The sequence below is a fragment of the Acanthopagrus latus genome, chromosome 18 (assembly GCF_904848185.1).
Source record: "Acanthopagrus latus isolate v.2019 chromosome 18, fAcaLat1.1, whole genome shotgun sequence".
NCBI lineage: Eukaryota > Metazoa > Chordata > Actinopteri > Spariformes > Sparidae > Acanthopagrus > Acanthopagrus latus.
This window is the reverse complement of record NC_051056.1, coordinates 23,312,152-23,326,612: the sequence shown is the minus strand read 5'-3', so window position 1 is coordinate 23,326,612 and position 14,461 is coordinate 23,312,152. Positions and strand designations below refer to the sequence as shown.

The 14,461-nt window shown below is 42.3% G+C and overlaps 1 protein-coding gene across 3 annotated transcripts in view; it reads left to right on the top strand.

Moving 5' to 3' along the window:
* The window catches only part of macrod1 (mono-ADP ribosylhydrolase 1), a 133,838-nt gene that overhangs the window by 117,563 nt on the left and 1,814 nt on the right, over window positions 1–14,461 (top strand). For 2 of the 3 annotated variants that reach the window (XM_037078164.1, XM_037078162.1), the window contains 3 exons: window positions 759–789; window positions 4,359–4,432; window positions 9,783–9,864. In XM_037078164.1, the coding sequence (XP_036934059.1) occupies window positions 759–789; window positions 4,359–4,432; window positions 9,783–9,864 (187 nt within the window). Of the gene's footprint in view, window positions 1–758; window positions 790–4,358; window positions 4,433–9,782; window positions 9,865–11,643; window positions 11,674–14,461 lie in introns of all 3 variants that reach the window. The other variant, XM_037078163.1, reaches the window with a different exon arrangement.

The following is a 14,461-nucleotide window of genomic DNA, read 5'->3' as shown; positions in this document are numbered from 1 at the left end:
AACTCTTCAGATTCAGACACTCTGGGACTGTAGGTCGGGTCGGCTGCCGTCCCAGGGCGGCGGTATTTGATGAGTTTGGAATGAGAATCAAAAATCTACTTTTCTTTCAAATTGGACCTTTCAAAGGAAGGTGAGGATCAATCTGTCTGGTGAATATTCTATTAATGAAAGTGGGAATCTAATTTAGTAGAAAGGTGCCAAGTTGTTCATGTAAACAACTCCTCTCTACAAATCTGTCCTTTTTGTGGAAAACTGAAAAAAGGGCTGTTATTTACTGTTGTCTTTTACTGTCTTTATTGAAAAGTGACACAATTACTCTTCACACTCCCGTCGAGTTGTCAGTGGCAACAAATCAGGCAGGATTCACATTCCATAGATTTTTTTTAAAAACTCACAGTGACAGTTTCCTCTCTGACATTTACCACACCCACGTTCATAATTTCAATAATAATGTACAACTCAATGCACAGCGTAGCTGCGCTCATTGTATCTGATGGAGGGAAGTCTGTCCTCACCTCTGTAACAAAATACGATCGACGCTTTGGTCTTTAGATAGACGTGAAAATCAGAGAGAGAAGAAAAGGCGGCCGTAGAAAACAATCAGGAGAAAGCCTTCATCAGGATCCAGCAGAGACTGTGATTTCTGTGCATTGGTGTGTGTGTGTGTGTGTGTGTGTGTGTGAGAGAGAGATGAAAGCAGGCTGTTATGTGATCAGCAGCAGACTGTAACCACTTTGTTTGTCATCTTTACTCTGCAGGCTTTCCCGTGCATCTCCACTGGGATCTACGGTCAGTGTCTGTGTTTGCATGTGTGTGTGTATCATTACATTTTCACATGTTGTGTGCTTGATGACCACATATTCAGAGTTTTTACTTCATGTGTTTTTGGGTTACTTAAAGCTTTACGCTCCAACTGTTGGCACTGGTTTGTTTCTCTGAGCGACAGTGAACAGCAGCAGTGTATCTGTGCGCTTGCGTTTATAAAGCCAGTGACTTTTTTTTTTTTCCGTCACATGTTTGTTTCCACTATCAGTCTTTCCTGTTTAACCGGAGCACTGAGCCATCCAGTGCCACTTGTCACATTATCTCCTGCAGCCCAGAGGTGGTTCTCAGATTAAGGCCTTGGATTAAGACCGGCAGATTAAGATAGATTAGGCCGGAGATTGTGTCAGATTGACTGTAATCCCCCTTCACACTGGCAGGAGAGAGAGTTAAGGGCAGTGCTTAAACACTCCCCCGGGATGGGTTAGGGTGTGAGGGGCTGCTTGTCGACACTTCTCCCCCGTTGTTAGAGAGCAGAAGAGGCCGGCGTCGTGACTGACTCAGTGTGATCTCCGTCTCCTCCTCTCTGGTACATCCACGCTTATTTTTACAGAGGAACGGGGAACAAATGTGTCGAAACCGAAGATGGATTTGATTATGCAACAGCTGATAAAGCGTGAAGCTGTCCCTCCTCACTGTATCAAGCAGCGCTTTGGCGAAATTGCAAAATTAAAGGATGGAGATGTGGTGCCAACAGGAATGCCAGCCAGTTATACAAATCATTTTTGAATAATGCAACAAACTACCTTACGGAACGTGTCCACAGGGGCATTTTTGGTGAGGAGGACAGGCACTTTCAGACCGCCATGAAAAAACATTGATCATATTCGCATTGGGGCCGTTTTCCTCTGTCATGGTGCTCAGGGTGGGAGGCTTAGCTGAAAATGGCCGCTGTGTGAACATGGTCAGTGCTGGCTACACCTGGGAATTCAAACTGAACAAACACGGCAGCTGAAATTTGAGACAAGAACTAACTAGAGGTTGGTGTAGTTCTAAAAATGCTGATGCCAAATCCGTTTTAACAGAAGTTCACATTATACGTACAGTACACATGATGAGGCCCATCTCTGCAGTAACCTAGTGTTTTCCTAGGTGACAGCCAGTCACCAACACTGTTCGATCTTGGCACAACATGCATGCTGTGTTCCTAGTGGTTCATTGACGCTGATGAGATTAACTCTTTAGGTAATGAAATTTGTTATCCAATAACAAAACATTCACATTAAAAATTTTAGAAGCTGACTTTACTTTGCAAAGTCAGGAGACTGATTACGTCCAAATTTCAAGCTAAAGTAGACTATTAAATTTAAGTTGTACAAGCCAAAAGTTTTAACAACTCAAAGGCATTAGTCTACATTACCTGGTCATTTTGAGGTAATGGCTTTCCTTGGTTGAAATATGCCCTGCAGTGGCTGAATCTGCAGTTGACTTCAGCTTTTTGCGGATGAGGAGCGAGCGACACGACACCCTGTCTCTTAAAACGCAAAGTTATGCTACCAGACTGCAATACACAGCTGCTCACATGTGAATGTGAAGCAAAGAAACGATGGATCCTGTGGACACGAGCCATTAGAGCTTCCTGGTGAGGACTGAAAGCAGCAACCATTAAAGGGAAAAGAAAATGTCAGGCAATACAATGCAGGTGTTTCCAGCTATTATTTATGAGTAGACCCTGTTACAGTTGAGGTCAGACAACCAATACAGGGAATTACACGAGGTCACTCAGCGTATTGGTACAGATAGTAAATGGGTTTCAGAGGTAATCGTTGCCTTGATTTTGTTCAGTAGAAACATTTTTTCTCCTTTCCAGGAAGTGTTATGTTCTTGTTGTACACGGGAGTCGTAGTAAGTGGTCAGGATGGATGGTGAGTGCACAGAAAAGCAGGACTTGACACCACAGAGCAGGTTTTCTTCCTGCCTCATGTGTCTCAGTCAGTATGAGCCGCTGAACCACTTTGGCTGAGGTTTTGGAAAAGATCACGGTTTTGCTTAAATATTTAAAAAAGTAAACATGACCTGAATCGCGCCTCGAGTCACTTTTTAAAATATTTAACCAAGACTATGATCTTTTCTTCACATGAACGGAGTGCTTTCAGTCGCCCAAACATAACCTGAAAAAAGAAATCACGCTTAGCTGCCACGAGTAGATAAACAAGTGAAATACTTTGACATTGAATATCCTCTAACTTTGCAAATACAGTCCTTAAAACCATCTCATCATTATGTGGACTAAACCTGATCTGGGTGGCATAACGCCGTTGAAATCATGTAATAAATGTAATTTTGAGACCGCTGACAGAGTGAAGCAGGTGCCAATCAAGCACAGTCTGCAGACGCCCACACTGGCAGGAGCAGGGAAATAAGTGGAAGCTGCTGTGTAGGTGGACCACAAGTGCAGAGGCTTTAAAGTTTATTCATTTTAAAGATGCTTATTCATCAGAGGAAGAAAGACTTTTTGACTTTAATACCAGTTAAACGCACCACCAGGAACTTCTAACTGGTTGATGAAACAGTCCAAATTATTTCTGCATCGTTATTATAGTCATTCTTATTCCCTGTCACCAGGTCGGATGTGTCGTACAAATAAATCAATTTATATGTCACAGTGTCGAGGATGAATTGCGCAAAGACGTTGCTGTGTGGTCCAGTAAACAAGGTTTTTCTTTGTTTCATCATCTTCATAGTACAGTTGATAATCTTACACAAACATAGACATCGCCTCATCACCATGCATCCCGCATACAGCTTGTTTAAAGGAAAAAATAGTGTTGCATATTTATTTGATCCACTTCACAACACATGCACCAGCTACCCAGATCAAGATATTGAGACAGGAGGTGGTGGTGCCTTCTGCTGCTTTCATCCACAGGTGCTGCCATAATCAACAAGATATAAAAGTTCCTTGTAGCCGCTTTAATATTTAGTTAAATGTCAGAGGAGGCTAATGGGGATTTTAATAAAGAAAGAAAAGACCGTTGTGGAAACTGCTTTTTATTCATCAGGCAGTAAAATGACATAACATCCGTTGCAGTGTGAATACTGCATTGCTCAGCCCTAATTTGCATCCTCATGTATTCCCCCATGTCCACATGTTGGACCCTCTGTCCTGATGTATGGCACAGTCAAACAGTGTGTGTTTGTTTGGGCTGAGCAGTTTGGCCAGATGATGAGTTTTTACTGCCTTTGTGCTGCGTTTTCCAGCAGTGGGGATAATTTTCCCGCGCTGAAAGGTCTCAGACGCCGAATGAATATGGAAGAAGCCCCGCTGGTCGTTCTCCATCTGTTTCCCCCGCAAACCAACAAGTGTGTTGTGTCTGAGTCTCACCAGAACAGGCGAGTCAGGCGGAGAGGAAGTGAGAAAAAATATATAAGGAGAGTGGAGGGAAGAACAGATACCTGTCGGGGGGGGAAAAAAAGACAGGTTGCAGACAGCGACCTAACGCAAACACACAGATCTGTCACTGCACCTGTTCGCAAAAAAAAAAAAAAAAAAATGTGTGTTGATCTTCTTCTGTTGTTTGTGTTTGACGGTACAGGATATCCACCTGAACAGGCTGTGCATGAAGCGTTGGCAACTGTGAGGGAATATCTGGATGAACATCATAACGAGGTGCGTCTGTGTGTGTGTGTGTGTGAGAGAGAGAGAGAGAGAGAGAGGAGCGTGTGTGTGTTTGTGTGTTCATGATTGGCAAATTTTCCCTGCCTTTTCCTCTAGGTATTATTCCTTTCACAGCTGTTGTTTTTGTTTTCTGATGGGAGCGAGGAGATGGGTGCATTGAGAAAACACATACAGACATAGTGGCACACACACACACACACACACACACACACACACACACATTTAAACACACACTCGTGCTCATGGCCAAGTCTGCGTTTTAATTGGCTCCTTGCGGGACTAAACCGCACCAACGCAAACACACACGCACATGCACGCACACACTTTTTCTCCGCGGAGAAACAACAAGCGGAGAAAAGACAAAATGATGGAATAGATGACTGAAGGGGAGGGGCGGAGGGAACAAAGAGGAAACTTTCCAATCAGTCGTTAACATGCTTTCAACTCTCCTCCCCTCTCCCGTCTTTACCCGTCAGGTCTCCTCCCATTCCTCTTTTCAATCTTTCTCTCCCTCTCTAACCACCGCGCTGCATCACCTCCCAGAGAGAGTGTTGACGATGTTATTGTTAGCGCCTGGGTCTCCAGAGTCCCTGTGGCAATACCAGTCGGCTGATGCCGTCAGCCGCACCGTGCTCAACAAACGAACATTAAACACCACATGTCTCGCTGTAGAGGACAACAGCCGACAAGAACTAAACGGCTGGAAATAAGACCAGAAAGACGAATCAACAAGGCGCTGATTTACACTCTGCCCGGAAATAATTCCACTGAAGAAAAATGTTTTACTCTGAACAAACGAGACAGAGTTTATTTGCATGCATATAAAAGTCAGAATGTTCACTAGAGGAAATTGGGTTTATACTTTAATTGAGCCCCCTCTATTTTTACAGTTTTTTACAGTGTGTTTTGTTGGCTCTGCTCTGGCTGGGAGAGCAGTAATGTAGCAAATGAAATTGAAAATTATAGAACAGTGAGATAGAAATGGGCTCAAAACACAGAGTGGTGTGCCGACACTCTGCATCGAGTGCAATCATGAAAACATAAATCAGCTCTCACCGACACAGCGAGCAGGTAAAACCAAAGACAGTTTCAATTTCCCATATGACTGTAGTGGAGTACCAGCGACAGGCAAACTGGACCTTCATCGTGCTGGACCTTTGTCCTCACATGTTTAGTGTTGTGAAAAGAAACACCGTTGGGTCAAGTTTAGGCAACAAAACTACTTTTTCAGGAAGTAAATCAACGTGAATTTTTGGTTTCACACGGGACTCAGACCAAATTAGAACGGGGTTCTCCTGGGTGAACATCTGGGTGGTGGCCTCCTCCATGAGCAGACTTTTTCACTCTCTCTATTACTGTACGTCACCAGGTTTCCTCCTTTGCTCCTGTCATAACTACCACGCCCACTAGATGTCGCCAGCTAACAATAAACATAAATCTATGTCGTAATAAACTACTAACTTATACAGCAGTTTTTCTGGTTAAGAAAAATGTTAGACTCCACAGGGGCCGTTTAGCAGCTGCTCTGGATCCTCTTGATTATATCACGTGATCTTCATCAGCAGATGGCGCTTACTAAGTTGTCATAACTTGACTGACCGCTAATCCCGTCTGCTTTAGTTACTGTTACTGTGCCTGTTAAGCTCTAACAGCAAAACAGAGTGAAACCAAAACTATTTCAGAGCTCACTGACTTTGTCACAACGCTAATAACTAAAGACCCAGCCGTCCTCAACAGTTTGTCTTTCGGCTCGCTTTATATGTCTAGGAAAAAGGTCAAAAACAATCTTATCACAATATTTGTTTTTTTTTTTTAGCTGTCTTTAACAAACTCTTGCTTCAACCAGCTATAGATGTTTACATGCTACATGTCACAGCTTGACAGAAGTCCATGAGTGAGCTGATGGGTGGCGGTTCGCTCAGACATGCTCGCAGAAACAGCAGGACAGAAACGGCTCTCGCTGCCACGCTTTTTTTTATTATGAGAGCTGTAGTTTCTTTTCTGTGCGAACAAAGTAAACATTGTTTGACTTGTAAAAATATTTAAGTCCTGTGGTGTTGAATGAGGCTCTGGATGCTTTTTATTTATTTATTTATTTTTATTTATTTTTAGTTTTTTACTTCCAAATCTGACTCCAGCCCGACACGTTACGCAAGCTGAAGCACAGAGTTTGTTACCCGGTGACGCAGATGTTGCCATGGTTACAGCTTGTCCACTGACATGACTTGATCCAAGCTGCTAAATTATTGTCCAGGCCCAGTCTGTCGGGTCCCAGTGGGTGCCGGTCGGGCATCCATCCTCTACTGCAGTCAAGCCGATTGGCCTTGGAATAAACAGTAAACCCAAGAAACAAGCTTAATATTTTTTTTATAGAAAGAAAGAAAAAAGAAATGCTTGATGAGAGATTGCAACTGGATGAACATCTACAGCTCTAACTGGTCTAACTGATTAGCCTCATGTGATCTGATTAAAAACTGATCAGAAAATACTAAATGGACTTTGTGTTAAGTTTGTCCATGTCAAGAATGAGAGATGAACCTCAGTTGGTTGATTACAAACAACAAATCATATTACATTCATTACATACAAACTTAAACCTTGTCAAGTATCCGTTATAATGCCTTTTGATTTAAAGAATAGTGTGAAGCCAGCACTGGTGTATTCGGCGCAGCAGGTCAGTGTTGTTAAATCTGTGCAAGTTGTGTAAAATAAACTTTGCGGCAGACGGATTTTGTGTTTGAGAAGGGAATATTTACAGGCTCTGTGTTTCCCTTAAAGACAGCAGTTCTGAGAGAGCCCACTGCATTCACTTGATGTTATTGTTAGCTTTAGCCTCTCCTGGGTCCCTGTTGCAATAGTACCAAAATGAGCTCCCCACTGCTGCTGTTTTCCAGAGGCCATTTTGCATCTCTCCTCGCAAGCATTTGCTCTAATTTGAAGCAGGGAGGTTGCAAAATGGCGCAAGTGGAGGCAATTCAGTGTGGAAGTTGGAGTTTTCAAACCTTAGCCCAGGGGATGAAGTTACTTAACGTGCATTTCCATATCCTCCCTTTTAGCCTCCATTCAAATCCGGGGCGAGTGATGGTAATTGTGCAACAAGCCGGGACTGAAAAACACAGGCTGCGGGCTAGCAGGCGGGTGAAATGTCTGTATTTGAAAGCAGTGAGACTCCCACACCACACACAAACTGATAGAAACAGTCTGGCTATAAATTGCACTGCCTCGCACAATACGGAAAAATCAAAGCCTTTGTAGAGACATTAGGTTGGTAATAATGTTTGTCAGAATCTGAGAAATAAGAGCACACAGTGGGGCTTATATCCCTGGAAGCAGCTTTTACTGTAGCTATACTAACTTTAATCACCAGGCTACATACACCGTATATAGTGCTGTGTACTCTAAGGTAAGTCCAGCCATACTGAGTGTAATGTAAATGTTATGGACTGCAGAGCCAGGAACTAAAGAACACAAGAGCACAGAGCATAAAGGTTGTTTATTGTGAAATAGCTGCACTCACTCGGCCAGTATCCTAATATTATTTGAAATCTATTATCTTTATGGCCTTGTGTGTGTGTGTGTGTGTGTGTGTGTGTGTGTGTGTGTGTGTGTGTGCGCGCGCAACCGTTTGGTTTTCATCTCTTGTTAGGACATTGCATAGACTTGCATTCATTTCCAGGAGCCTTAACGATAACTATCACAATAACTATAAATATATATCGTTTTATAAATCCACACCACAACTATAACGACATCCACAGTGGGGGTGGGGGAGGATGTCGTTGGGATTACTTTCAGAGCGATAGAAACACTGACAGCCAAACAAAATCCATTTGAATTTACAGGCCTGTCAATTAACCTGATTCGGGGGACGTTTTATGACAAAATAATCTTGCGGGAGTGCTTCTAATATTGGTTTCTAACTGCAGCCGACCTCTCTTATGTAAACTAATTGATGGCGTTGAGGAAACGCTGTATATGTTCTACTTACGTACTACTGTTTATACAATTTATACTTAATATTCGGCTTCAAAATACACATAAAAACATACCTTTACCTGAGGCTTACTGCCAAATGTGCTTTAGTGCTGATGGGGTCTCTGAAGTTGCTTCTGATATCCTCTATAACAATCGGCAGGATAATCGATGCCAAAAAGGATGGTTTGTCTCTGAAAGATGACAACTCTGGAGCAGAGTGCAGCCTTCTCCTAACGAAGAACTACATCAAACCACATCCCTTTGGGTTTTCTTGTTTGTTTCTCTGTCAAACATAAAACAGTAAAAGGTCATTGATATCCATTGTCCTAAGCTGCTGACACATCTGGAGGACGTTACAGTTCATCAATGTGGCCGCTCACATCGGTATTGTTATAGTTATTGTTATAGTTGTCGTTCTTGGTGTGGACAGCCCCTTAACCTCACCGTAACCCTTAAAGCCTTCAAGGGACATGACCAACCAGCAAGATAAATAAGCAAACTAACTGTTTGAGGCAGCAATAGACGCGCACCTTCCTTGTTCTGCAAGGTAAAATCACTGCTCTCATAAGTGGTGCGGTAGCTTTGATGAGAGCACAGATGGATACAACAGCTTCAGTCTGCCACACGGCTGTCTGTCTGCGCAGGAAGCAGTCGAGGTCGCATCCCGAGTCACCTTTGTCACACTGGCTTTATGATTATTGCGTCCTTTGTCGTGAGCTGTGATGTGAAGTCCGTATTTCTCAACGTGACTGGCCGTTGCCTTCATTTGCTGTGCGAACACTCAAAGAAATCAAAACGTATCTCTAAAAACAGTACTTTGAAAAAAACGTATTGATGTTAAGCAAACCAGAGCCCAACTTCTCTAATACTCCATAAATATAGAATAAAAAAGGCCACACACACACACACACACACACACACAGCCACAAAAAGATAAGTTCCCTTTCTCTCCTTTATAAAGACATTCACAGAGTTATACAATAGACGCACTGATAGACCTCCACAGAACCGTCTCCTCTCTAACCTCTTTCTATCTCTCACACACACAAACACACACACGCACACACACACACACACACACACTCTCTCTTGCTCTCTCTCTGTACATTTGCTGTACTTTGTCCTCAGCACGCGCTGTAATAAGCGCTGTGTTGTGGCGTGATCATAATAGGGAGCTAATAGGGGAGTAATGGACTGACGCATTAGCTGCATTCTCCTGATATCACCGCTTCACAATATCTCACACTGTTACATTATTCCCCCCTGCTGTGGATGAATTCATGGCTATTGCATATGCTCGTAATAAAGGTCATTTCCCTGTGTGTGTGTGTGTGTGTGTGTGTGTGTGTGTGTGTGTGTCTTCCAGCTGGACAGAGTCATCTTCTGCGTGTTCTTGCCGACGGATAAAGAGTTGTATCTGCAGAATCTCCCGCTCTACTTCCCTGCTGGTGAGTTGCCTTTCTCTCTGTGTCTCTCTCTCTTTCACACACACACACACACACACACACACACACACACACTCACTCATAAACACACACACGTACTGTACACTCACGCACACCCATTCGCCTATATACAGTGATGACAAGCTTAGCTATGCTCAATTTAGCCACACACACAAATAGAGACACACACAATGGTGTGATTAATACTGGGTGTCATCCACTGTGTGCTGTTTGTACATCCAGTACATTCACACACACACACACACACACACTCACACAGGCCATCAGACACATCATGATGCTGTATATATATAGGCCACTTAATTGGGTCTAATTACATCATATAAACATGTTCTTCATCCCCCGCAGACTCATACATACATGCAGTGACACATTAAGGATTCAAACAAACATGAAAATGCAGAAGAGCTTGATCATTTGACTCATTTAATGTTTTTAATGACACAAACACACTCAGTGATGCGATACTGAGAATCAGGACACATGATGTATATCCTGTTTATTGAAACAGCCTTTTCCACAGCTGCCGGGTTATTACACTCATGAATTTGTTCAATCAGTAAGACACATTTGTACACAGATTCTCTTGATTGATATTAGATGTCTTCATGTCAGACATTTGCTCTGTGCAGTTAAGACACTTGTTGAATATTAAATAGTGATATCAAGTTACACATGTGTCATCTAAGTTATGGTCTGAAATGATCGAATAAGAAGGGATGTGGAAAGTTCATTCACATACTTTATGGGATGTACAGAACTGAGTTCAGTCCACATCAACAGTTTCACAAATTTAGGAAAAGTGTTATTGCCTGTAGCTTCAATAAAATCCTCACAGTAAACAACTGTAAATATGCTTTCCCAATGCATTATATGGAATATTACAGTAAGCTGCAGTGAATTTGAATTTAAGTGATATTTTAAAGCACCCCGTAATTATACATCGGAACACTGTTTTTCTGATGTTCAGTTATGTCTGGATTACTGTAGAAACACAATATATTTCTGTGATTTTCATCCATATTACTGCTTGATTGTTACAGTGTTAGTGTGAAGGTGCTGACGGTAATTTACTGTGAAACCACAGTGATCATGTTTACAGTGTTTGTTGTGATCCAGACATTTTAGGGTCAGCACAATTAACATAAATAAAAATTAGATCTACAGCAGCGTTTTGTGGACTAACATTTGCCACCCCTACTCTATGTAATGGTGCGTTCAAACAAAAAGGCTTCCTCGCTCGCTTCCTCGTATTTGAACTATTCGGTATGAGTAGACGTGTAATCGTACAGTTCTGGATGTCAGCAAACAGCCACGATCAGTGATTTTTATCCTCTCCTCCACTGCTGTTCATGAGCGTCCAGGCATCAGATAATGTCAACGTCATGACCTCAGTGTGAATGTCAGTGGTGACAGGCTCTCACAACACATACGTAACAACTCATAGTACTCTTAATATATCCTGGTGCAACCAAGAATCATTAGAGACGTATAGAGTCCAGCTGCTCAGTCCATTTCAGATTCATTTCATCCAGATGTTTAGTCTACTTCCTAAACTGCTGAACTGTTCCTTTAATATTTGTATGACTAACCCTGATGGGCGCATTAGGCTGTGAAAGTCAGTGAAGAATGTGTGTGTGTGTGTGTATATAAGTGTGCGGTTTCTATGTTCTCAAGATGACGTTTGAGGACTGAGTGCACTGAGACGTTTCTCAGCCGATGATCAGTGTTTTGCCCTCATTTCTGTGTCCGTCCCTTTAGCCTGACCGGCGCCAGCAGCTTATTGTTCAGGTAACCAGCATGGTGTGTTTTACACATGATCGGTTTGCTTTTCAACACAAATAACTGCGTCCTGTGTGTTTGTAGATGGGCAGTTTTAACCCCCGTGTGAATTGTAAATGATGTGTTTTACAGAGAGAAACCCTCCAACCGGCACAGCTGATTTTTGGGATAAATTGCCAGAACTTGCACTTGATGCTTTGTGCTCATGTATGCGGCCCTCAAAGCTAGCTAGTTTTTAAACTTCACTGAGGAAGATATTTGTGGAATGCTTTTTCCTGTCTGGTTTGAATCAAAAAACGAAAAAAAACAGCCTCGTTTTAGCCTTCAGCGTTCCTCCTTTATTCTGCAGGTCCTGCCTCACCTGCCTCTCAAAATTAGCCGTGAGGAAAGTTGTTTGCCATCATTGCAGATTGATCTGTATGGTTAAATGAAGTTTAGTAAATACGTAAATTTTATGTTGGCTCGAGCCGTGACATGATGACTTCACCCATTTGTTTTGATTGCGCTCGTGATTGATAGCGTTTTAATGCCAAGCCGGCCGGGCTCCTAAGCATGATCAGTCATTCACTCAATTATTCAAATTAAGCATCGGTATTACAACTGCAGCCTTAACCTCTAATGTCTTGCTTTACCACTGCTATAAATCAAACTCACCTCTCGCCTCCAAAACATTTTGAGAGCGACGTCTCAGCCGCGTCGCGCTTTCTGCCTCTTTTTTTAAAAAAACAAGTTATTATTTTTTCATGCGACCTGCCGCACGGCTGCTGTGCAAGTCAAACGTCAAAGAACCGACAAAACAATCGGCAAATCCTGCAAATGTTCACCTCCACCTCCACCTCCACCTGGCTGCAGAGTCCTGCATGTAAATTGTTCCCAGCCTCACCTGAATTATTGAGAAGGAGCAGGGTCACTCAAACTCATATGGAAGAACTTGGCGAACAGCTTTGCCTTTTACATCCCGCCTCTGTCTTTGAAAGCAATCAGAGTAATGAGACTTTCTTCTTTCTTTTTCCTGTGGGTGTGAGTTGCGAGTGAGGAAACAGTAGCGATGAATTAATTGAATAGGAAAAGTTAACACCAAAGATTCACCGCGGCAAACAGATAATCCTTCACGCGCTGTACTGTCAACAGAGAAACTTGGCAGCGTACATAAAGAGAGAGCAAACACCGAGAGGCAAGGTCGACGTTGAAACTGAAACGAGAGCGTTGTGTTTAATTTTAAATGAAAAAAAAGAGACATTTTATGGTGTCCATGGCAGTGAAGTCAAAGCAGCAGAGAAATGCCTCCGGGGATTGAATATATCACCCCATGGAACATTAATATGCATGCTGCTTAACAGTTCAAGGCAATATATATACAGTATGCATGATGTTTAACACCATGATTTCACTTTTATAATTCAGAGTGTGTTAAGATGTGCAGCGGCAAAACAGCTGCAGACAGTTTTACATAAAAAGGTGAACACACTGTAAGGCAAGATAAAAAACATACCATGAACTGAGGGCTTGAAGCATTCACTCGCGTCTGAAGAGGCGTTAAGAGAGAGAAGACGAGCAGCCAATTAAAAAAACAAGAGCAGAAATCCAATCAACTTTGCAGCCGTGTCTGTCACATAAAGTCAGACAGAAGTTTTACATTTTTTTTATCCGTCTGCAGACACATCTCACACGGTCGTGGACGATTCCGGGAAGGATTTCTCTCTTTTCATCGCAGGCCTCGGGGAAGATCAATCGCTAAAAATAATAGGATCTCAAACCGCGATGCCCTTGTATTGTCTGCCTCATACGAAAAACCTAAATAGGCACTGTAGGGATTTTACTGAGGAGAGATGAAAATGTAACAATGACTCAGCAGACGGAGCACTTGTAACTACAGCGTAGTGTGCGGTTGTTTAAAGGACGAAGCTGCTGATATTCTTCAAGTGTTTTCTGTGTATCCAAACCCTCAAACACGTAACAGAGTCACATGTTCCTCCATTAACTTTACTATAATTTGGGTGAATGCAACAAACACGGGCTTGTGTATTAATCCACTGCTGAATATAGTCCCTAATGATACTCCTCCACATCTTGCATTTTCCCAGCACTGCAGCACCCAGAGGCTCTCAGAAATTATTTAGCCTTTTTCAAAGAAAATAAAACTTTTCTTAAAGATTCATGTCTCCTGCGTGTCTGGGCCCCGAGTTCAGACAGCGTAGGAAAGTTAGAGAGTATTGACAGATGGACTATTGCTTTGTTGTTTTTGTTCTTTTTCCTGAGACTTTTTTGACAGTAAGAAAAATCTAGAATAACACACAAGCCCTATCATCTAACAGTTTGAAATAAACCTCCATTCCCCGTGCAACACGGCACCCAGATTTTGCAAACGGTGAGCTAAAAATGTAATACTCGAGTGAAATTAGGAATGTTGCAGCGGTTGATTTATATTTGGCCTCAAAGAAAAGGCAGTTTTTGTCTAACGTAGGTGATGGAAGAGGAGGCTTGTCATCAATCACCGTCCTCAGATGTAATCTCAGTGTAACAACGTGTTTAGACGGATACGTTCTACAAAATATGTTCTTGATTACGTAAAGCTGCACGAATATAATATCAGATCACTGATATATATTTTAGAGGCCCGACCGATATGCAGGTTTTGGGGTTGATGCCAATATTACAGAGTATATATTGCCTGATAAACACATATTTTATGCAGTAATCCCTTAAAAATGCATTCATCAAACACTTCTGACAAAAATATGTGATGGAGGCTGGATAGTTTGATAATAAGTGTTGTTGTCTAAAATGACACAAGTGA